Source organism: Tursiops truncatus, chromosome 2 (assembly GCF_011762595.2).
Source record: "Tursiops truncatus isolate mTurTru1 chromosome 2, mTurTru1.mat.Y, whole genome shotgun sequence".
Lineage (NCBI taxonomy): Eukaryota > Metazoa > Chordata > Mammalia > Artiodactyla > Delphinidae > Tursiops > Tursiops truncatus.
Window position 1 is genome coordinate 15,478,586 of NC_047035.1, and position 25,288 is coordinate 15,503,873.

At 44.4% G+C, this 25,288-nt stretch overlaps 1 protein-coding gene across 14 annotated transcripts in view; it reads left to right on the top strand.

Moving 5' to 3' along the window:
- Nucleotides 1–25,288, top strand: part of PTPN21 (protein tyrosine phosphatase non-receptor type 21) — a 90,338-nt gene that overhangs the window by 39,188 nt on the left and 25,862 nt on the right. For 12 of the 14 annotated variants that reach the window (XR_012329878.1, XR_012329880.1, XR_012329879.1 and 9 more), the window contains exons 9-17: nucleotides 522–609; nucleotides 1,360–1,439; nucleotides 7,071–7,131; nucleotides 9,578–9,662; nucleotides 13,854–15,277; nucleotides 20,453–20,590; nucleotides 21,459–21,680; nucleotides 24,364–24,492; nucleotides 24,682–24,916. Coding sequence is in view for 5 of the 14 variants with exons in the window: in XM_019919552.3 (XP_019775111.1) it covers nucleotides 522–609; nucleotides 1,360–1,439; nucleotides 7,071–7,131; nucleotides 9,578–9,662; nucleotides 13,854–15,277; nucleotides 20,453–20,590; nucleotides 21,459–21,680; nucleotides 24,364–24,492; nucleotides 24,682–24,916 (2,462 nt within the window). In the remaining 9 variants the exon portion in view is untranslated. Of the gene's footprint in view, nucleotides 1–521; nucleotides 610–1,359; nucleotides 1,440–7,070; nucleotides 7,132–9,577; nucleotides 9,663–13,853; nucleotides 15,278–20,452; nucleotides 20,591–21,458; nucleotides 21,681–22,201; nucleotides 22,571–23,381; nucleotides 23,399–24,363; nucleotides 24,493–24,681; nucleotides 24,917–25,288 lie in introns of those variants that run through there. The other 2 variants (XM_073800156.1, XM_033850751.2) reach the window with 2 other exon arrangements.

Consider the following 25,288-nt stretch of genomic DNA (forward strand, 5'->3'; position numbering starts at 1 on the left):
AGCAGCTCTCCTCTAGTTTTGTGCCTTATTTTGCCCTGTATACCTGCAGAACTTAACAGTATTTGTCTGCTTCTGTGTTCTCTATCAGCCCTACCCTCCATCTGTGCCCCTTTGAGGGAAGCACTGTCCCTTACTGATCTTAGTATCCTAGGACCTAACACAATTTCTGGTGTTATCATAGTGGGTATCCTTTAAAATGTTTGTTGAATGAGTGAAGGAGGCATTGGCAACCAGCTGAGAGTGGGATATTTGATCAAATTAGTGCAGCCAATGAGGATAAATAGATTTTACATTTTTAAATACTCTGCCTTCATTTTAGTATACATGCTTTTACTTCTTGCCACTAGCTGTTGTCACTTCAATTAGAAAATGCACGCGAGCTGATTAAAACCACTGTTTTCTTTCTAAAATGATAAACAGATAGTAGCTTACATATTAAGCTCAAAAAGGAAAAACTCATATATTCTCTTAGTAAAAAACCTGAGCACTCACATTGCCATTTGCTGTTTGTTGTTCTTTAGGTGGCATGATATTGCTAACATGTCCCACAATAAGTCCTTTTTTGCATTAGAGCTGTCAAATAAAGAGGAGACCATCCAGTTTCAGACTGTGAGTAAACATTAGGAATCTGTATGTAATGTTTTTCCTGAAATTAACACTTCTGTGTGTATGTGGGTTTGGGGGGGGGTAGGATTAAAATTATATAGTATTTCATAGTTTTATAAAACATAAAATTTTATACTACTTTATAACATTCTGTATAGTAGTACTTAGCAAAAATTAGTTGCTCAGTAAATACTGTTGAATGAATGAATGAGTCTTTGGATAAATACTATCTGATTATGATCTCTAAATTAAATTTAAGGGACTATTAAGTATGGGAGAGAGTAAACACTGGTATCTTAACTTCCACTGATAAGTGAACAGCTCTTTAGAAATACAATTTCACAGTTACTTTTACTCTCTTGACAAAAGCAATAAGTCACTGAGTCATTTTGTTTAAAAATGTCTTTGAGTATCTAGTCGTCAGTAATAAAAACGTTTTATTTAAAAATGTCTTTGAGTATCTAATTGTCAGTAGTAGAAGTGGACATTTTCATAATTTTAAAATTTCTAAGTCATTTTGAAACTGTTTAATGTAAGAATCACACCGTTGAGCAGCTTTTTGTTTGTCTTCATAATCTGAGTCCTAATTACAGCATTCATATGAGGGGTGCAATTTTAGAAAATGAGAGAATCCCAATGTGTGGAAAGTGACTTTGAAATAATATGTCACCCAGTTCTGTCTTGTTCTCAGATAAGCTCTGTATCAGGTTGTAGATGTGCTTTTGTTTACTTTGTGCATATTTTGTTTGCTAGGAAGACATGGAAACAGCAAAATACGTGTGGAGACTCTGTGTTGCGCGACACAAGTTTTACAGATTGAATCAGTGCAGCCTGTAAGTATACCCTGCTCACAGAAACTGTGGGAGGTGATAAGCTTAGAAGTTTTCATCTCAAACTATAGTATATCATCTAGAAAGGCAAATTTAAAAAAGGAAAAGATATCATTTTTATAATAGTCTCTTTACTTTTGGATGTCAAAATTTTATTTCTCAGTTTTAGCTTTGGACCAACCTCTAATAACTACAGATATGCCTCTAAGATTTCTTTCAGCTAGTAACTAGAATTATTCTAATTCATGAAAGCTAAAATGGAATTTTTTTTTTAATCAACATTTTGAGTAAAAAAAGGTTATTCAGCTTTTCAAGCCTTTTGAAGAATTTATACCCCTTGTTCCTAAATGTACGTTTTCCTTAGCCCACATGGGTTTCCCCCTTCTGCTGGATCATTCCCATCAGGATACAAACATGCTGTAATATTTTACCTCTTAAAAATTTTCCTTCGTTCCACATGCCCTCTAGTCACGGTGCCGTACCTCTCTTCTCTTCTACAGCTGATTTCTTCAAAAGAGTTGTATAATCTTGCTCTCTCGCCTTCCTTCCACTCCATTTCCCCTAAGCTGCCACGGCACTGATGCCGCTTGTCGGAGTGACAGTGACTTTCACCCAGTGGTCATTTCAGGAAGTTCTTTCACTTGACTCCTGGGCAGCACCGAAGCTCTGCTCATCCCTTCCCCCCTGCTCCCTGCTCTTCCTTGGCTGCCAGGACCCCACGCTCTCCTGCTTTTTCTCTTTCTAAGCCTATTTCTTCTCAGTCGGCTTTGCTGGTTTAATCCTCGGACCTCTTCTCATCTACACTTGTTCTCTAGGGGATTTGGCTTGACCCAGGCTTCAAAGCAGCATTGATATACTAAAGTGCACCCGACTTCATTTCTAGTCCTGTCTTCCCCCTGAGCACTTGACTTGCACACCCTACTGACATCTCTACTTGGGTGCCTAACAGGCTTCTCCAATTTGATATGCCTAAAACCAAACTCTTGACGTGCTCCTCTTCCTGCCCCCGAGTCTGCTTCTTCCTACTGTCCCCCATTTCGACAGATGGCGGCACACCATAGTCACTCAGGCCCCAAACCTAGAAGTACTACTTAATTCCTGTTGCCACTCAGGCCCCAAACCTAGAAGTACTACTTAATTCCTGTTGCCCTTTCATCCCACATCCAATTCGTCAGTACGCTCTGCAAATTCTGCCTTCAAAACATATCTAAATCTGACCATTTGTACAACTCTTTCAGCTGATGACTTAGTGCTGGCTGCCATAGTTCTCGTCTGGAATACTGCTGAAGCCGCCTTTTTTTTTTTTTTGGCTGCGTTGGGTCTTCGTTGCTGTGCACGGGCTTTCTCTAGTTGCCGAGAGTGGGGGCTACTCTTCGTTGCGGTGCATGGTTTCTTATTGTGGTGACTTGTTGCAGAGCACAGGCTCTAGGCACGCAGGCTTCAGTAGTTATGGCACGCGGGCTCACGAGCTTAGTTGTGCCGCAGCATGTGGGATCAACCTGGACCAGGGCTCAAACCCGTGTCCCCTGCATTGGCAGGCGGATTCTTAACCACTGCACCACCAGGGAAGTCCGATAACTTTAATTTTTATGGTCATTTCTTTTAAGGCTCTCAATCCAGACTGTGCTTAGTCACATTTAAAGTGATAATGATTCTGAAGTATTGATAGACTCGTTCCCATGGTCCAGATGGGCATTTAACGAAACCGCAGCAGGCCTGGAACTGGGCAGTGAATTCTGGACATCAGGTTCAGGCTGGGGTGACCAGTGGCTCAGGAGATGGACTCTGCTTGCGTAGAAAAGAGGCCTTTGCTCCTAAGTGTCCCCTTCCCCGCTCCTCAGTCCCGATACATTGTCTAATGGTGTTTGGGGTGGCCTCATGTGAGTCCTCTAATCTTGACCTAGATGACTCTATTTTAGAATTTATAGAATGACGTGATCCATCTTCAGTCTTGCTCTCTCTCTCCACTTTCAAAGTACATTAGGTAACAATCATCTTTTTTATGTCACCCAAGCCTTAAAAATGTTAGATAACAACAATCTCTTTGCTTTTTAATTCATAAAATGGGGATAATGGGGCTTTTACTTAACATTTCTTTAGGGTTGGAATAGGAATTAAATGAGGTAATGTCAATCTCTTAGGTGAAATGACTTCTCTCGCACTCTTCCCCACATGAAGCCCCAGAACTGGTCATGCTATAATCGACCTCCTGAATTTATATGAGAAGAGCCTGGAAGGGAAGAGGACTCTTGAGAGGGGTCTTGGTATGGGAGGCTTTTCCCTCTCCTCTCTGGGGGGAGCGGGGGAAGGGGAGGTTGGTATCCCCCAACCTGCAAAGCCAAGTGGTAGAAGTTTCCACAGACTTTCTCTAGAGGGGGAAGTTGGATTTCTGTCACCAGTGGGCTGCTTGCTGAGCCTTGTCAGAGGGTTGGTCTGTGTTCCCTGCAGTTTACGTGTAAACTGAATATGGGTGAATACGGCAGCTGGTCTCTGTTCTGGAGACTTCTGTGATCAGGAGATGGACTGGGGAGGCCCTCCTGGAAGGGGATGGGGTTGCCCCACTTCTTCGAGGCCTACTGCAGGGTTTGAAGAGACTGCGAGAGGCTTGGCAGAAGAGAGTGACCCCTATCCCGTTAAAGGAAGGTCATTAAGATCAACATTTCCTAGGTATTTCCACCATCCAACATATTTTTTGTTCATCCAAAGCGCACTCCTCTGCACTAGCTAGAAATATATAGGAAAGAAAGCTCACAAAGCGAAAGTCGGACGACTCTTAGCAATTCACAGCCTTTACAGCTCAACTGGAAATGCTTAGCCATGAGCATCGACTTCAGTCCTCACTCGCTATTTCATTCATTTATTCAGCAAACATTTGGCACCTTCCTTGTGTGCCAGGCACCAGTGGTACCACGGTGTGTCGTCTGCCTCCATGGAGCCTACGAATCTGTTGAGGTTGGGAGGGGGTGAGACAGATAGTCAGCTGTTAGGGGCCTGTGCTCAGGAGTCCGACAGACCTGCCTGGTTCAAGTGCCAGTTCTGCTTATTTGCCACATGGCCAGGAGCAATTTACTTAATCTAAGGATCAGTTTCCTCATCTGTAAAATCAGGATAACTGGCCTCCTTTATGGGGTTGGTGTTAGGATCCCATGAGGTAATCAGGTATAGCCTTCAGCACTGTTTTCAGTAAGTAATACCATTTGTTTTACTTGGGCTAGCAGCCGTTTCTTATTTTGTCGTCTCCAGTACACGCATTACAGTGGTTTTCTTTTTTTTTTTCCTAAGTTCTTCAACTGCCTCAGTGTTAGCAGCACCCATCAGCATAGTAACTGCCCCAAAACACAACCAACAGTTACACCATTTTCTCCTGTGTACTAAGTTTAGGACAGCTGATCTCAGAGCAAACTGCCTTTATAAGAATGTTGGCAGGAAGAAAGAGGAGGTTAGAATATTAGAACCGATGGTGTGGCTGCCTGCGTCACGGTTTGGCAGGCGGAAGACGTACTAGTTGGTGTTCAGCAGAAGTGGCCTCTCCGGGGGGCAGTGCCGCCTCCGTCCTGGGTGCCACCAGCAAGGTGCCAAAATAGATCCCGAGTGTGGGAGTTGCCACCTGTGCTGCTAAGCTGTGCACCCTTGGATTTGGGGTTTAACACGCTTAAGTTTATTCTCGTTTCTGCTGGGCAATCCTGGACATGGTGTTGGAGGTTTCTATCAGCAACCTTTCTCCCCATCTGTGAATTTTGAATTTATAGTACTTTAAAAGTTTGGTCAGTTTACTGAGTCTCTGGACTAAATGTAAACTTCAAAGGACCCAGTTGGCCTAAACAATGGAGAATAAAGGGAAAGAAAATTTCAAGGCTACAAAATGCAGTGTCTTCAGATTCTGGACACGAATTTTAAGAATATATTAATGTGCAGTTAAGGAGTGCTTAAGAAAAAAAGGCCCAGACACACCCTCCTGACTTGTTCCACTAAGGAGGCCTCCTCCTTTACTAATATATAATGCTTTACCAATTGATGCAGGTATTTTTGCAGTCTAATGGAATTAACATCCATTTTATTATTGTTAAGTAATAACTACTGGCAGAATGGGGAACATCCTTTGGGAAAGAGACGTCTTTTTTTTTTTTTTTTTTGAGACATCTATTCTTCATCAACAATCTTAATACGTTCCAGCGATAATAAAAGGATATTATTAAAGAAAGCATTTAATCAAAAAAAGTCAACTCTTAAAAGCAACTGTAGCTACTTGATAAGCTCCTAATAATCAGTAAAATATTTTTAATCTCAAAAATCTTGTAAAGGTTAGCTAATATTTAGGGTTTGAATATAGGAAATCAGTTGTTAGAGTGCTAAGAATAATGTTAATTTATGAGACATGAGGCTTGAGATTATGGTAAATTTACTGATTAAATGGAGCTAGTGTTTACTTTGTGGATTTTCCAGTAATTAGTCCTTAGAACACTATAACCAAGGGTCACAAAATTTTTTTTTTTTTTTTTTTTAGTGGTACACAGGCCTCTCACTGTTGTGGCCTCTCCTGTTGTGGAGCGCAGGCTCAGCAGCCATGGCTCACGGGCCCAGCCGCTCCGCGGCATGTGGGATCTTCCCGGACCGGGGCACGAACCCACGTCCCCTGCATCGGCAGGCGGACTCTCAACCACTGCACCACCAGGGAAGCCCACAAAATATTTCTGTAATTAGTAATTATGTGTCACATGCTCATGAGCTAGGAACAAATGGTCAAAGTTTTTTCAAAAAGTGCTTTGACAAAATTAGATCATCAACACAGCCAAGAATCCTATGTGTTTAGGTTCCTAGATCTTATTTGCAATGTAACTGACCACACATAAGAACAACAATAAAAAAATGTCTACCTCTGTGTTAAAAAGATTGAATTACCAAAGGACTTTTCTGTTTGTTTGTGAGCTACGTTCATTCAAAGATGGAGCTTGCTGTGAATATCTTAAAATCTCAGATTATCTGATAAATATTAGTCGGCACTCCTGAATATTCTCATTCCTTTTTAAAAAGTACACTTAAAACCAGAGAGAAGTTTCTTGCTGAGAAAAGTGAATGGATTTATCACAGGCCCACCAAACCAATTTTCCTACTGTTTCTCTTTCCCTACCTTAGTTCCTTAGAGGAAATATAGATTCTTAAGTTTCCAAAGTTATAACCTTATCTCTTCATGGAGGTGGTCAGTGCTGAGCCAGGCCTACAGGAGAGATGCATTTGCACTGAATCTTGCTTCTCTTGGGATGAGTTTGCGGCCCTCTGGCATGGCCTGTTTTCCCCTCTGCTTCTGGTCACTCCAGACGTTCCACCCAAATGGACCAGGGAAAGTTACTGCTGCCCATCCCTCTGGTAGTCCAGGTGACCGATGCCCCATGAGGCTCAAACCCTGGAGTGTGGTCAGAGGGATCTGGGCATCAGGAAAGGGCCGAGGCCCCAGGTAAGGACAGAAAATCTCCTTTCTTTTCTCTAATTTATGATTGGATTAGTTTGTCTTTTGCTTTAGAAGATTTATTGTTTTATCTTCTTATTAACTTATTTTGGTAGAATTAGGAAGGTTATGTATATATGAGTGTATATATATATATATATATATTCTCAAAGACATGTCTTATTTTACAGGCAAACTCAGACCGTCATAGTGAACCCAATTAGGAGGAGGTCTTCTTCGAGGATGTCTCTGGTAAGAAAGAAGGAAAAATACAGTTGGTCTTTTTCTTTTAGTGATGTCATCTTCCTTAATAAAATATGCTTTTAGCACTGTTAATTTTTAGTTTGAACCACAAAAGTGTGCTGATATTTGACCAAAGAAATGGTGATTTTCCATAGCTTAAGCCTAATATTTATATAATATATATAATATTTATTATATTATACATATTTAAATATTAGGTCCAACCTCATATTAAAAATTTTGTGAAAATGACTCTACTACCCAAAGCAATCTACAGATTCAATGCAATCCCTATCAAATTACCACTGGCATTTTTCACAGAACTAGAACAAAAAATTTCACAATTTATATGGAAACACAAAAGACCCCGAATAGCCAAAGCAATCTTGAGAATGAAAAATGGAGTTGGAGGAATCAGGCTCCCTGACTTCAGACTATACTACAAAGCTACAGTAATCAAGACAGTATGGTACTGGCACAAAAACAGAAATATAGATCAATGGAACAGGATAGAAAGCCCAGAGATAAACCCACACACATATGGTCACCTTATCTTTGATAAAGGAGGCAAGAATATACAGTGGAGAAAAGACAGCCTCTTCAATAAGTGGTGCTGGGAAAACTGGACAGGTACATGTAAAAGTATGAGATTAGAACACTCCCTAACACCATACACAAAAATAAGCTCAAAATGGATTAAAGATCTAAATGTAAGGCCAGAAACTATCAAACTCTTAGAGGAAAACATAGGCAGAACACTTTATGACATAAATCACAGCAAGATCCTTTTTGACCCACCTCCTAGAGAAATGGAAATAAAAACAAAAATAAACAAATGTGACTTAATGAAACTTCAAAGCTTTTGCACAGCAAAGGAAACCATAAACAAGACCAAAAGACAACCCTCAGAATGGGGGAAAATATTTGCAAATGAAGCAACTGACAAAGGATTAATCTCCAAAATTTACAAGCAGCTTATGCAGCTCAATAACAAAAAAACAAACAACCCAATCCAAAAATGGGCAGAAGACCTAAACAGAAATTTCCTCAAAGAAGATATACAGATTGGCAACAAACACATGAAAGAATGCTCAACATCATTAATCATTAGAGAAATGCAAATCAAAACTACAATGAGATATCATCTCACACCAGTCAGAATGGCCATCATCAAAGAATCTAGAAACAATAAATGCTGGAGAGGGTGTGGAGAAAAGGGAACACTCTTGCACTGCTGGTGGGCATGTAAATTGCTACAGCCACTATGGAGAACAGTATGGAGGTTCCTTAAAAAACTACAAATAGAACTATCATACTACCCAGCAATCCCACTACTGGGCATATACCCTGAGAAAACCATAATTCAAAGAGTCATGTACCACAATGTTCATTGCACCTCTATTTACAATAGCCAGGAGATGGAAGCAACCCAGGTGTCCATCATTGGATGAATGGATAAAGATGTGGCACATATATACAATGGAATATTACTCAGCCATAAAAAGAAACGAAATTGAGTTATTTGTAGTGAGGTGGATGGACCTAGAGTCTGTCATACAGAGTGAAGTAAGTCAGAAAGAAAAACAGATACCGTATGCTAACACATATATATGGAATCTAAGGAAAAACAAAAAAGGTTATGAAGAACCTAGGGGTAAGACAGGAATAAAGACACAGACCTACCAGAGAATGGACTTGAGGATATGGGGAGGGGGAAGTGTAAGCTGTGACAAAGTGAGAGAGTGGCATGGACATATATACACTACCAAATGTAAAATAGATAGCTAGTGGGAAGCAGCCGCATGGCACAGGGAGATCAGCTCTGTGCTTTGTGATCACCTAGAGGGGTGGGATAGGGAGGGTGGGAGGGAGAGAGACACAAGAGGGAAGATATATGGGAACATATGTATATATATAACTGATTCACTTTGTTGTAAAGCAGAAACTAACACACCACTGTAAAGCAATTATACTCCAATAAAGATGTTAAAAAATTTTTTTGACTCTTAGCCAAGAGTAATCAGTAGATATTTAAAATACTAGATGATTTTGCCTAATAAGATTAAATATACTACATATAAGCTTCTTATGTTCAATTGTTTATATAAGAATTCAGGAAATTTTTGTCTATTCCTTCTTGCTCTTAACTTTTTGGATACAGCTTGTTTTCTTGTGCTGTCTGATGTCTGATATCAGCGCATAGGGCTTAGCATTGCCATTCTGGCACTGAAAATGAAACACTGAAATGATACACTGAAAATGAAACACTGAAATGAAACACTGAAAATGATAGATATGGTAAGAGCTATAGGGTCTTCATATTTATTTTTCATATATAATACGTTTGGCTGCTTTAGAAGTTTTTAATGGAGAGAAAGAAACCAGCAGAAAATTACTGTACACATATTATATAGGCAATGTGTTTTAATGCTGTTTCCAATTTTCCATTTCTCAGCCTAAACCCCAGCCCTATGTGATGCCTCCCCCACCCCAGCTGCATTATAATGGACATTATACAGAACCATACACTTCTTCCCAAGGTAAAGTACACTCTTTCTGAAATGCCTTACAAAATTATTATGAGTAAATTAATGAGGACTTGGAGATCTTGAAGCCAGGATAGTTTTTGGCTGAAGTTACATCCAAAGTTGTTGTCATGATTATAGCCAACCTGGATTCATAGAAGAAGCTGCCATTATAAAGTCAGTTTTTTGGAAATGGGTGGAAAATATTCAATATCAAATTTTGATGCTCAAGTTTGGCCCACGGGCACTCCTTCAAGGTGGTTCCCGTGTCCTGTTAACACACCCCAGTAGCCTTTGAGTGCTTCCTTGCTTTCCAGCTCTGGGATGTCCCAAGCTCATTTTGTTTTTTCCTGCCTGAGACCTTCCCACTGTAAAGTATTAAACATTTTATTTTTATCTATTTGCGTTCCTCTTTCACATGATGGGTATAGGGAGCTGTATTTAAACAGCGCCTCCGAAGCTAAGTCTCCAGCATTCATTTTACAGACTCTGCCCACAGGGCTCTGCTATAAAGGCTGAGGGGATTTACGCAGAGAAGTAATTCCGTATCTCAAGAAGCTTGGATTCTAATGGTGGAGGATAAGACAAGTACACAAATAACTTAAATACAAAGAGAACATGATTGTTGTGATGAGAGAGAGCGAGCAATTGCTCATCATGCTGGAGAGACTGAGAAAGGCTTTTTGGACCTCAAAAGATGGGTAGATTTCCATATGTAGAGAGAGGCAGGTTCCTGTTGGGATTGCTGCTCCTGGTTTTGTGAAGGGGGTGTGGATAGTGAATGCATTGGCACAAACAAGGAAGAGGGTGGCTGGACTCAGTCCCACAGGGAACTGGTAGAACATGGTGTGTGAAGGGACTGGAAGGTGGGTGGTGACGCATTGCTGGTGCCGGGCCTTGTGTGTAAGATGAGACTTTCCGTGCAGTGCGACGGGTGGGTGGGAGGGGATGGATTGGGCTCTGGGTTCCCAGAGTGTCCCCCTGAGGATGTTTTCACCTTCTTCACGGTCTTCTCCTCCTTGCACACTGCCCTCCTTTGGTTTTGTGACCCCAGCTCCCACCCACTTCCAGGAAAAGGCTCTTCTCTCTGCACTGTTAGTGTTTCCTTGCTGTTCATCCCTTTTCCTCCATCTGTAAGCATCCTACTATTTTTCCTCTCTTCTCTCTTCAAACTGCAGTTTGAATTATTTTTTTCTTTCATTTTTCACCCCACTTCTGAGAGTAACACGTGTGTGCTCCTTCTGCCTCCTGGTTACCTCTTTACTTCTCCTACCTTTGCTACTCTGTTCAAGCTGCCCTCTCACAGGTCCCCAGAGCCCCGCACATTCTCCTTCCCATCCGATTCCAGCAGTCTAGGCTATTGACAGACCTCTCTTCCCTGCACTGGGTTCTCCCTCCTCCTGTACCATCGGTGTTCACTGCTCCCAAAGTCTGCCCAGTGCCTCTTCTCCCCCCGCGGGCTTCTGCAGCAGCCTCGTTTCATCCATGGTTCGGGTTTCAGCGAGGATGACTGTGTTTCCCACCCCGTCATCACTGCTATGCTCCAGCCCCACATTTCCTCTGTCTGGCAACTGTTGGGGCAGTGAAAGGAGCTACTGCATGTGAGCCCTCAGCGGGCTACCGGCTGAGTGGGAAGCACTCAGTGAATATTATCCACCATTACAGCTTGCTGAAGACTGACATCCTGCATTTGAGCCCATCACTCTAGTCCACAAGCCCCTTTGCCCAAGTTCCTTACTTCTTTACGACGAAGTCACCCTCCTGGTTACTTGGATTCCAAACTGCATGTAATTTTTCTTTTCTCTTTTTGCCTTCAATACCCCGACAGTTGCAAACCCTATTGCCTCTGATGAACTCCATGTAACACCTCTTCCATGTCCCCTTCGCCCTGTCCCTCTGCTGCTAATCCAGTTCTTTTTTTTTTTTTTTTTTTAAACATCTCATTAGTTCTTGCATCATAGCTGCTGATAGCTTCAGTCTTCAATCCCCACTTGCCCTGGTTCACCTGACACTCAGCAGCCAGGCTCATCTTATCCCATCTCCCTGACGATCGTTCCTTTGTCTAGTGTTCAACGTTCTCTGTGATGTTTCTTCATGCTACTCTTCCTGTCTTATTCCCCACTGTTCTCTACCCTCTCCAGCTACCTGGTGCTCCAGCCAGACCGAGCACACCCTCTGTGCCTTGTCTCCCAGCTTTGCCCGCACTGCTCTGTCACCCACAAGGGTCCTTATCCCATGCACCCTCCTGCCCACATGCTTCCGCCCAGTCAGGATGGGCTAGGCTGCCGTGTGGGAACCAATTCTAAACTCTTAGTGGCTTACACAGGTAACCTTTCTCAGGTTACCCGTGTCCATTGTGCACTGGCAGGAGGGCTCTGCTCCACGTCAGCCTGCCCCAGGGACTCGGGCTGGGGTCCCTTTCCATCTGGAATGTTGGGCACGGTGGCAAGGAGAAGGGAGCCTGGAGATTGCTGGGTGGGATCTGAGTGATCCGCGCGCACTCAGAGGTAGAGAGCCCGGCTACTGATGAAACCCCACCCACATACCCCTTGAGGGCTATATCCCCTGGGGGGCTGTTCTTGGTCTTCTCCCTGTCCCGTCAGCCTGGCCCAAGCTGGAAGCGATCCTCCTCTCCTCCAGACTCCTGTAACGCTTATCTCCTTTCATTGTCACGCTTCTTCCTTGGATCCTGGTGATTTGGGTACACACCTTTCCCTTTATATTTATCTGGATTCCAGTCATTTTCCCCCCGTTAGTTCTTAGCATAGTCTTTCACACATACAGACTCGTAAATGAATGGTTCATGGAGTACCCAGAGGAGCCTGGAGATGGGGAGGCCAGGCCGGCGGGTATTGTGCGAGTCTGGACGGGCTTGAACGAGGCTGAGCTGTGACAGCAGTGAGTAGAGGGGACTCCGTAGACGCACATTGCAGAGTGTTCCAGATACGGGAAATGGACAGGAACAAGGAAGCATTGCGTGTCCATAGGAAGAAACAGTGGTGCGTTTGAGGCCCATCCCTTTGTGGCTGTATGTGCCACACACGAGGCTGTGGCATGTTCACTTTGATAATCATTTGGCACTTAAACCGCCAAGAGGCTTTTGAATCGAAAAAAGAATGCTTTTCGATGGCAACTGTTCTCTGATGGTTAGAAATCACCCTCGTTAGTTTTCCAGGTGAACTACAGGTTGGACTGAAGAAGCATGCCTCCTACCAGCCCCGACCAGGTACACACACAGCCAAGCTAGATTCTGCTAGCTGGGACCCCAGTCTTACTGCAGCGTGGGGGCTGGAGCAGGGGGCAGGTGTGGCTGTCTTAGCAAGGCTCTTCTTGGCTTCTGGCCCCTAGTGAGTATACAGCTACTGGTGACACTGTTGGACCTGAAGAGGCTCAGATCCTGCCCAACTGTTGCCCTTTTGTGTCTTCACTGTGGAAGAATCTATACAGCCCGCCTAGAGTTTCATTGAAGGAACTGTTTACAGACAGTTGGTGCTTGAACTAGCTCAGCATCATCAAGGCCACATCTCCAGTGAGGGGAGAAAGCAGAGTCAGAGACCCAAAGCCCTGAACAGTATCTCTGCCTGCAGTCCCCCAGACTTCCAGAAAGCCTGCTTTGTGTCTCTAGTAAAACACGTTTTTGACTTTCAGAAAAAGACAGTGTTCTGTGGCACAGTTGTACTCTCAATATTGGACTTAGATTTGGCTGCTCTTTATTGGGTGTCAAATCCTGGATACCACCCTTAGAGTAGGCAGGGCCATCCCCATTCTCTAGATGAGGAGGCGAGGCTCCCAGAAACCCCCTGTCCAGGGTCACTCAGAGCTGTGGCTAGAGCCAGGTCACTTCAGGGTGGAGTTTCATGAGGTACGCTGAGAATGTCATCAACGTTCGGGGCCTGTCTCAGTATTTGTCTAGAGTAATTGATCCACTTTTGTACATTCAGAAAATCTCATTTTAAAATATACATTTTTTTTTTTTGCGGTACGCGGGCCTCTCACTGTTGTGGCCTCTCCTGTTGCGGAGCACAGCCTCTGGACGCGCAGGCTCAGCGGCCATGGCTCACGGGCCCAGCCGCTCCTTGGCATGTGGGATCTTCCCGGACCGGGGCACGAACCTGTGTCCCCTGCATCGGCAGGCAGACTCTCAACCGCTGCGCCACCAGGGAAGCCCTAAAATATACATTTTAAATGTTTTGTTTTTCCCCCCAGATAACCTGTTTGTGACCAACCAGAATGGATACTACTGTCACTCTCAGACAAGTTTGGATCGAGCCCAGATTGACCTGAGTGGTCGCCTCCGCAACGGCAGTGTCTACAGTGCACACAGCACCAGCTCCTTAAATAACCCCCAGCCCTACTTGCAGCCCTCACCCATGTCCTCGAACCCAAGCATCACCGGGAGTGACATCATGAGGCCTGACTACGTCCCATCGCACCGGCACAGCGCCCTGATCCCCCCGTCCTACCGCCCGACCCCCGACTATGAGACGGTGATGAAGCAGCTCCACAGAGGCCTGGCGCCCGCCGAGAGGCAGAGCCACTCGCTGAGAAACCTCAACATCGGCAGCTCGTACGCGTACAGCAGGCCCGATGCGCTGGTCTACAGCCAGCCCGAGATCCGGGAGCACGCGCACTTCAGCTCCCCCCCGTCGGCCCACTACCCGTTCAACCTGAATTACAGTTTCCACAGCCAGGCCCCTTACCCATACCCCGCAGAGAGGCGGCCGGTGGTGGGTGCCGTCAGCGTGCCCGAGCTGACCAACGTGCAGCTCCAGGCCCGGGACTACCCAGCCCCCAACATCATGAGGACGCAGGTGTACCGCCCGCCGCCCCCCTACCCGTACCCCAGGCCCGCCAACAGCACCCCTGACCTGTCCCGCCACCTCTACATCAGCAGCAGCAACCCCGATCTCATCACCCGGCGGGTCCATCACTCTGTCCAGACGTTCCAGGAGGACAGCTTGCCGGTGGCGCATTCCCTGCAGGAGGTCAGCGAGCCCCTGACCTCAGCCCGGCACGCCCATCTCCAGAAGAGGAACAGCATTGAGATCGCCGGGCTGACCCACGGCTTTGAGGGCCTGCGGCTCAAGGAGAGGACCATGTCGGCGTCAGCGGCGGACGTGGCTCCGCGGGCCGTCTCCGCGGGCTCCCAGCCAAACGTCGTCACTGAAAGGACAAAGCGAGAAGAGGACGATGAGCAGCAGAGCAGATACGGTCACAAAAAGTCCCTTTCAGACGCCACCATGCTGATACACAGCAGCGAGGAGGAGGAGGAGGACTTGGAGGAGGGGCGCGGGGCGCAGGTGCGGGCGCCCCGGGGCAGCTACTCCCAGCAAGCCCCGCGGAGCGGCCCCCACACGCCCGGACCCCCGGCCGCCGGCCCCACGCACAGCCTTGAGCCCAAGGCCCACGTCATTGAGGCCGAGAGAAAGGGGAGGGCCGGCAGCCCAGTTCCCACGCCCGGGGAAGGCCCGCGGCCCAGGAGGGACGGGCTGCTGACGCCCTCCATGTCCGAGTCCGACCTCACCACGTCCGGGAGGTACCGCGCCAGGAGGGACTCCCTGAAGAAGAGGCCGGTGTCAGATCTCCTCTCCGGAAAGAAGAATGTCGTTGAAGGGCTTCCGCCGTTAGGGGTGAGCCGTTCAGTGTGCGGGGTGGGGGGCGGGGGTTGGCGGGGTCACCCAACCCAGCACGATGCCCTGTACACCTGACTTTTCTCAATGCCTTCTGCCCTCTATCCATCTTTTCTTTCACTCATTACTTCTGATGTTTTTCAGCCTTTTTCCTTTTAAGTTGTTTCAACTCCCCCCCCCCCCCAAGCCAACACATATTTTGCCCAGTTTTTGTCTTATTTGTAATACTTTGAGTTTGAGTATCTCTGGAAATAATGGGGAGGGATTAGAATTTTCGTGGTTTTGCTGGAGGTAATAACTTAGGTGAAGTGAAAGGTAAATGTAGGAGGCTCTGTGGAATGGAAGAGAAAGAATGAATGGGAAGTTTTAGTAATGCAGTGTGATGGAAAAGGGAGTAAAAGTTTCACGACTTTAGCCAGGATTGCTTTGTCAGCCACCCGTAAAAATACCCCGCTGTGGTGCAGGGTCTAGGGCTGCTCTCGTTCAGTTTGCTTGTTTGGGGTCTGAGGGAAGCATTCCCCGAAGTGTCCCTAATGTATTCCTTATGTCGCAGTCTGTGTGGGTACAGCTTGAACTGCTGGGCTGTGACCTCTGAGAGCTGGAGGGTGATTCTGGAGCTGGAAGGTGGCACTTTGTCAAGACAAAAAACCCAAGAGCTCCAGGTCTCTTTATTTATTCTTTATATCTTTATTGGAGTATAATTGCTTAACAATATTGTGTTAGTTTCTGCTGTACAACAAAGTGAATCAGCTGTAAGTATACATATTCCCCATATCCCCTCCCTCTTGAACCTCCCTATCCCACCCCTCTAGGTGGTCACAAAGCACCGAGCTGATCTCTCTGTGCTATGCGGCTGCTTCCCACTAGAAATCCCTGTTATATTTGGTAGTGTATATATGTCCATGCCACTCTCTCACTTCGTCCCAGCTTCCCCTTCCCCCTCCCCCACCCCATGTCCTCAAGTGTGTTCTCTACGTCTGCATCTTTATTCCTGCCCTGCCACTAGGTTCATCAGTACCATTTTTTTAGTTTCCATATATGTGTGTTAGCATATGGTATTTGTTTTTCTCTTTCTGACTTACTTCACTCTGTATGACAGACTCTAGGTCCATCCATCTCATTACAAATAATTCAATTTTGTTCCTTTTTATGGCTGAGTAATATTCCATTGTACATATGTGCCACATCTTCTTTATCCATTCATCTGTTGATGGACACTTAGGTTGCTGCCATGTCCTGGCTATTGTAAATAGTGCTGCAGTAAACATTGTGGTACATGACTCTTTTTGAATTATGGTTTTCTCAGGGTATGTGCCCAGTAGTGGGACTGCTGGGTCATATGGTAGTTCTATTTGTAGTTTTTTAAGGAACCTCCATACTGTTCTCCATAGTGGCTGCACCAATTTACATTCCTACCTCCAGGTCTCTTTAAAAGAGAGACTGAGTGAACTGAGAACCCAAGGAAGGTCCCTTGTAGAAAATGCAGCTCCTTAATATTCAGGATGATAAATAACCGTGGTTTAAGCACTTTTTATCTACTTGAGGCAAAATATAAAAGAGCATAACATCATCTCTAGCTGCCATTCCCAGAGCATTTACCATGTGCTGAGCAGGCCATCTGCTTTACCATGTCCAGTTTACAACAGGCCTATTGTTTCTACAGATGAGAAAATAGACTCTGAGATATTAAGTAACTTTCCCAAGGTCACACAGCTAATGAGTGACCGAACTGAAATTTTAAACCCATATTTATCTCCGCAACTGGTTCTCCTATCTTCTACATTGTTCTGCATCGAAGTAATATATTTTATTAAGTAATAATTGCTTGTCTAAGCTTTGCTGTTCTCTGTCTTTCCACTGAAACCTTTTAACTCTGAGTTCCTCAGCTTTGCCCAGGCATCTGTGGCATTGTCATGTCAGCGTGTCCACTCTGAGTCATCTGGCTTCCTTGCTCAGGCTCCTCCTTGCCCAGGGCTCCATTCCCTGTGCCCTGCGCTCCTGCCAAGTGAAAGTGATTAATTAGCCTATGCATTCTGTCTCCCAGTTGCTCCCAGTGTCCTGGCAGCTAGGGACTCCTCCCCCCATTTTTGCTGGTGGGCATATTCAGACCTGAGGGCGCGTCACAAATGTGGTTCTGCCCTAGTGTATTATTAGATCTTCTAAGATGCTACAAACATCTTCATAAGCAGGAGGAAAGTTCACACAATATTATAGTGGTTATGAAATAGATCAGTATACACAGGCTCAAACTACTTACAGTAGTGCCGTGAATTTAAACGTGTTTTCTTTTAATGGGTTGGAATTGTAAATTTATTTTAAATTTTTCTTGGGAGTACATTCTTACTCATCTGTCTGACAGTAAAGGCCAGTGTCTCAGGTCGGCTGAAGCGGAGGGCATGGGCTCACAATCAGTGATTCAGGGCAGGACAGGGTGTGGACGTGTCTCCCGAAGTAACTGCCTGAGTCCTGAGCCAGCTGGACGGGGCCCTCTCATAGTTGACACTCTTCACTGATTACATCATGAACATAGTTTTTATGTGTGACCTGAGTCTTTCCCCGAATGATACTTGTTTTGAGTAGAGTCCAGTGTTCAAGGCTATTGTCCCTGTAGTTTTGAACGGCCCAGCGAATTCTGCTAAATCTGAGGACTTTTATCGGTTTGGTTCTCTAAAAATACAAAATTTCCCCCTCATTGACTTCTAGACCTATAGTATTAGTGAGATTATGTGATTGGATTATCCTTTTTTACCCCTTCTTTTCGCATAAGGGATCTCCCTACTTAAGGAATGTGAATGGCAGCTGTGGCCCAGGAAAAGGTACAGGACCTAAGAGTGGAAAACTTGGGTCTGAGTCTAGAACCTGCCGTTCATTAGTTCTCTGCCCAGTGGGCCGGGCCCTTCACACACCAGGGCCTCAGCTTCTCCATCCGTAACACAGGACGGTCACCCCTCCTCTGTCTGCTGTGGCGTTGTGTTAGGTCCCACATAGGGTTAGGCATGAAAAGTGCTTTCTAAATTCTATGATGCAGCATAACTGATTTTAATGCACGGTTTTCATTGTGTTGACCCTATGTGCCATGTGTAAAGAGGCAGCTGTGTGACACTGGGCAAACAACTTAATCTCTCTGACTCCCATTTTCTCATTTGTAACCGAGATGACCCCAGAGAGTTGGGGGAAAATGCTCAGTCAAGTTTAACTTATTACTGTGAGGTGGCATCATACATTTAACTTACTGGCTTCCCAAGAGCTGAAGAGTCCAACCCCCTGCTAATCCTCTGACCCCCTTCATAGTAACTCAGGGTGGCCATTATTTTAATTGTTACAGCAAGCGAATATACTAATATGAATTATGGTTCTAGAGGTTTAGTATTAAAAACAGTGAAATAAATTGCAGAGAAGCAGGAACATTTTAGAATTCTCCACCCATCTCCACCTATGGCGACTTGATTGCTATCTGGAAAAGGTAGACTGGTTTGAGTGCTTGTGCATCTGCATAAGGAGTTTTTGTTTCACCCTTAGTCTTATGTACATTTGAAACCATGCTCTTGTACTCTGAGGGCTAAGTAAGGGGTATTTGAAGTGAGTTTTGACTATAAGACCCTTTCTTCAAATACTGGCTTTGGGGCTTCCCTGGTGGTGCAGTGGTTAGGAATCTGCCTGCCAATGCAGGGGACACGGGTTCAAGCCCTGGTCCGGGAAAATCCCACATGCTGTGGAGCAACTAAGCCCATGCGCCACAACTACTGCACTCTAGAGCCTGCAAGCCACAGCTGCTGAAGCCTGCGCACCTACAGCCCGTGCTCCGCGACAAGGGAAGCCACCACAATGAGAGGCCAGCGCACCACAACGAAGAGTAGCCCCCGCTCACTGCAACTAGAAAAAGCCCATGCGCAGCAATGAAGACCCAGCACAGCCAAAAATAAATAAAATAAAATAAAATAAATTTTTAAAAAAATTAAAAAAAAATACTGGCTTTAGAACTGACCTTACCAATCATCCAGCACACGTGTGCTGGGGCCTTTTGAGTCATTTTCAGGCCAAGCAGTGCTGGAGCCACCTCTGCTGGCTGGTGGGAGCTGAGTGTTAAATTTTCAGGCTCTTGTGAGGCCTCTGATGTTCCACTGGCAGATTGAAATTAGCTGTGATGGGAGTATTTGTACCGTGGAACCTGGCAAACTTCACACATCAGAACTGTTCCCACTCTCCTGCCACAAAGTCCATTGTTAAACATTTACCTGCTTTCTGCACGCCACTGTTTTCTGCACACATGAGAATCATGACATTTTAGCCTAAGCAGGAACCTTTTAGTCTGTGTAGCCTCCCTCTCTCCAAGGCTGACAGAGCTGCAGTAAAGTTGATTTTATTTATGAGACAGAAGAGAACTGCTGATTTCATTTATGAGATAGAACTGAGAAAACCATTTCTGTCAAATTAGGGCTACAGTCGTGATAATTACGATGGCTTCCAAGGAGGTGTAGACTATTGAAGAAGACTTGGCATTCCTGGGCTCGTTTGCCTCGGAGAGCAAAATCATTGGCTTTAATAATAACTTTAGGAAACACCAGTTTTCAGGAGACAGAATTCCGTCTGTGCCCTCTCTTGTACCCTCTCTTGGTATAATGATGTTCTCCTCATTTAAAAATGTGGTGGTTCTAACTGCATTTACCAGAGGTGTGGTGAGCTAACCCAGGTCACACAAGTCTGCAACAGAATGTAGAATACAACAGAGCCACCAGAGAAGACATTGAAAAAGAACAAATTGGTATTTTTTTAAAATGTATAAAAGCTTATTGCAATGAGGTGACTGCATTTAAAACCCTCTTTGTGGATTGCAGCTGATTTGTGTGTGTGTCACGGTTTGATAGGAGGAGGAGTCCTGTGAAGGAATGCTGTCTGCTTGGAGCCTCACCTTTCATTACAACAGAGCCCTGAAACCAGTTGCATTTCAAAACCTTATATCTGGAAGACTTATCAGGGCTTTGGCCTTAAAAGGAATGTCTTCCTCCTAATCTTTGTGAAACAAACGTGTGTGTGTGTGTGTGGAATGTAAGCTCTCCTGTGGTTGTTGGTTTAGGAGAACCCACCCTCTGTTAACTGTCTTCAGTCCATTGAAATCTCTTTTCAAAGGGATTGTATTTGTGTATATTTGATATATACATATAAATATTTTTGTAGGGAATGAAAAAGAGCCGAGTAGATGCAAAAAAAATTGGTCCTCTCAAACTGGCTGCCCTAAATGGACTCTCCCTGTCTCGACTGCCTCTGCCTGATGAAGGAAAGGAGGTGCCTGCCAGAGCCACGAATGATGAGAGGGTACGTACCAGACCACGGGTCTGCACGCCTGCCCTGGAACAGCTGATACAGTGTTGCAGAACTGCCTTCTTGAGATTTTACTGAATTTTCTAACACATTTGATAATTATAAATGAGTGTTAGGAATTTTGTCATCTGGCCTTCAAAACTGGGGCAAATTTATAGCTAACGTCTTAATAGATAATTTCAGGCTAAATGTTGATTTTTGTCTGTTCGTTTCTGAATACTGTTCTTTACCTTCTTCTGGCCATGAAGTTAGAGGAAATGTGCAAATGCGTACACATAGGAAGGAAAGCAGATATCGACTGCTTTCATTACATCGAAAACTTAACAGTGAACGGTTACTGAATTTTTCAAAACTTTGTGACTGAGATGTATTTGCTATGAGGTTCTATTATATCAAAATTAGACAGGCATGAATTATGCTAAGCAGAAATTAATTTGCTTACAACTGGATCCTGGAGATAGTTTCCAATAATATTTTGTGTTTTTTATATATATTATAAAATTGCAGCATTTGTTCATAGAGGTTGGAATTGATTATCCTACTTCAGGATTTACTGTTCTCCAGGAGAATTTTCCATTCTTAGGGAGTCACATAATTGACTGTAGATTTAGAGAAGATGAATTCAACGAATTGTTTTAGGCCAAGTTTACACAGAACTTTGCATCATGTTTCTCACCAATAAGATTATTTCATTTGTTCTTTTGTTGTTATGACTTGTTAAATTTAACTTTGGTTTCATCTAGAATTTTCAATATTGGGTAATACTGGACTTGAAAAAGAAAATGAGATTTCAAGTGTACGGTCAAAATGCAGCTGTGGCATGGGACTGTATTCATATTATTCCTCACTTTCTATTTTTCAGTGTAAAATTCTGGAACAGCGGTTAGAACAAGGAATGGTATTCACAGAATATGAAAGAATTCTTAAAAAGCGGCTCGTTGATGGGGAGTGCTCAACAGCACGACTCCCTGAAAATGCAGAAAGAAATCGGTTCCAAGATGTTCTTCCCTATGACGACGCCAGAGTGGAACTGGTCCCAACCAAAGAAAACAATACCGGTTACATCAACGCGTCACATATTAAGGTGAGGGGAATGCTTAGAGTGATACACAAGATGTGAAGTTTCCAGTTAAATTAGGAGAATGGTAAGAATTGTATTCATGTCTGTTTTCTAAAAACATCCTAGTTTTGAATCGTTGGGACAAACTGTACTGTAAGTTGGGAAATCCATACACCAAAGCTGGACACACAGTGTTTGATCCCTCTGCGCCCAGCATTGTTACCAGGACTCCAGGACCACTCATTTGTCTGACTTGAGAACTTTGTGCTTCTAAATCTGAGGACCTCTTTATAGCTCATAAATTCTCTCAAGTGCAACTGAATTGCTAGTTTTCCCTTATCACATACCTACATGCATTTTTATGTAAAAGAAGTGTCTGGTGTTTACCAAAGCTTTTCCTTATGGTGGTACCATCTGCACTCTTTGCATACTCTCTTAGTCATTTTTTTTTAAGATTGTTACAAGTTTAAGTACTTCCGTGCCTCCAGCCTTTCTAGCATTCTCCCAGTTTTAAATTTATTAATTTATTTATTTTTATTTTTTAGGCCACGTCGGGTCTTAGTTGCGGCACGAGAGATCTTCGTTGAGGCATGCGGGATCTTTTGTTGTGGTGCGCCGGCTCTTCATTGTGGCGCATGGGCTTCTCTCTAGTTGGTGGCGTGCAGGTTTTCTCTTCTCTAGTTGTGGTGCATAAGCTCCAGGGCGTGTGGGCTCTGTAGTTGTGGCGCGTGGGCTTAGTTGCCCTGCAGCATATGGGATCTTAGTTCCCCGACCAGGGATCAAGCCCGCGTCCCCTGCATTGGAAGGCGGATTCTTTACCACTGGACAACCAGGGAAGTCCCTCTTAATCATTTATTTTCTTTTGTAGCCATTAAATATTTTATAAGAACAATTTCTTAAAATTAATTAGTTTATTTTTGGCTGTGTTGGGTCCTCGTTGCTGCGCACAGGCTTTTCTCTAGTTGCGGCGAGCGGGGGCTACTCTTCGTTGTGGTGCGCGGGCTTCTCATTGCGGTGGCTTCTCGTTGCAGAGCAAAGGCTCTAGGCGTGCGGGCTACAGTAGTTGTGGCACGTGGGCTCTAGAGCACAGGCTCAGTAGTTGTGGCGCATGGGCTTAGTTGCTCCACAGCATATGGGATCTTCCTGGACCAGGGATCAAACCCATGTCCCCTGCATTGGCAGGCGGATTCTTAACCACTGTGCCACCAGGGAGGTCCCTCTTTTAATCATTTTTAAACATTATTTTGTTCTTAAGCAGTGCTGCTTTTTCCCTGTAAACAGTATAATGCCGTTTAACTGGGGTAACGTTACACCCATTAAAATGGAAAAAGTGATGATTCACAACAGGAAGGTGAGAAAAGCCAGATGCTCTGTCTTCTCCATGCTGGCTGGAGAGTCAGTTCGTTGTTTCGGGAAGAAGAAATTTCCTTATAGTGAGTGAATGAGTAAGTGTCTATGGGCAGGTGTTATTTTCCTTCTTTCCCACATTTTACTTAGTTTGCAAGTGATGTTTGATGAGAGCCGTTTCACACTTAAGACTTTGTAGAGGCCCAGCAGTCTGCCTGTGAAAGCCCTTGATGGTCTTTGGGAATTTGTGCACAAGCTTTTTAAACATGGGCATAAGTTATTTAAAAACTGAGCATCTCTTTGGAATAGCTGAGCCAGTCTCCCATGACTGGGTGGATGAGGGTTGAATAACATTGTGGTTCTGTGGTGGTATTTCAGAATCTTCAGAGACAGCCCGAAGAACAGTGGAAGGAGTCTGACTTCAGAATTCGTGGATCGACCACTTAGCAGTGTGGGACCTCGTTGTACTTATCTCTGAATAAGGAAGTGCAGACCTCCCCCATTTTGCTCCCCATCAGATCCTTCCTCCCTGGTTCTTGTTCGCTGTGGTGCCTGGTCACCCACCACGGGCCCAGTGGGAGGATGGGGGTGTGACTCAGGCTGCAGCCTTAAATGGGGGCATGAGTGGAAAGGGTGCGTGGCCCAGGGTTTACACTCGGGGCACTCGGAAAGCGGTTATGGTCGTCACTCAGCAGTGGGGGAGCCGAGATTTAACCCAGATTTCCTGACTACAAATCCTGTAATTATTACATTAGACTGTTTTCAAGGAGGTTAAATCCTAAGTGGAAATTTAGTATGGAGGGTGATCCTGACTCAGAAGTTCAGAGGTGAACTCCTTAGGCAGGAAGACTTTTTTCCCCTAGAAATTTGATGTTTAACTTAGGTTTTGACTCAATTGCTAGTACTTGATCCAATGTGTGTAGTACTTCACGAGGGAAAATTGTGTTTGAGATTTGGGATATGATGACGTTGATATTATTTTTATGAGAAGAACCTAACAGCAGCAATAACAATAATTTATTAAGAACCTATTATGTGCAGGGCACCATACATATTGGCTCGCTTAATCCTGACAACATGAGGGTAGGGAATATTTTTGTTGTATAGATGAAAGTTGAAATTTGGAGAGCTTAAGGAAATTGCCCTAGGTCACATAGATATTATGTGAATTCATAGCGCATACGTTTATAAAGATATCAGTAATGGAAATGGCACTAATAAGGAAAAAGAATAAGATAAAAGTCTTTCTTTATTCTGCTGAATATTTCAGTTTGCTTTTTTCATGTTACCATGAACAAATGTATATACATGTATTATACACATACATATTAATTTCTTTTAAAACCTTTTCTAATTTCAGGTCTCTGTCAGTGGAATTGAATGGGATTATATTGCCACTCAGGGACCATTACAAAATACCTGTCAGGACTTTTGGCAGATGGTGTGGGAACAGGGAATTGCAATTATAGCAATGGTGACAGCAGAAGAGGTAAGTACTCATTTCTCTTAATTGATTTTCTCAGCCTCAGAAAAACAGTTTATGTTGATCATGTGTAATCTTGACTTTTAGAAAAAAGGGCAGGGTAAGGTTGCAGTTCTGAGTTTCAGACATGCTCTCTGTGAGGGGCATCCTTTGCTGGCTCTTGTATTGTGTTTTAACTGCACTTGTCTCTAACAGGAGGGTGGAAGGGAGAAGAGCTTTAGGTATTGGCCACGCCTTGGTTCCAGGCACAACACTGTCACCTATGGAAGGTTTAAGATCACCACCCGGTTCCGCACAGACTCTGGCTGCTATGCCACCACGGGCTTGAAGATGAAGCACCTTCTCACGGGGCAGGAGAGGACGGTGTGGCATCTCCAGTACACAGACTGGCCTGAGCATGGCTGTCCAGAGGACCTCAAGGGATTTTTATGTAAGGATCTTCATTCCCAGCACAGCCTTTGCCAGAGCTGTTAAATCCACCACAGAGAGGAAGACTTAAGCTCCTGAAACATTTCCTGTATTTCCTTTATGTTGTCCCATGTAAGCTGTGGGCTTGTTTTAAAATAAAAATTTCAAGTGTTTAGGGGAGGCTTAACAGAAGAGGTTTTAAAGTGTAATTTGGTAATGAGTAGAATGCCATTACTGACTCCTAGAGAGTTTCTCCTCCTTTTCATTTTGTAGATGAGAAAACGGAAGCCCAGGAGGAGTCAGGGACTTGCCCAAGATCACACTGTCAGTTAATAGTTGGGGTTGGTTAATTGGCACCTGGTGCTCTGTATCTGGAGTTTTCTCAGTCAGTGGA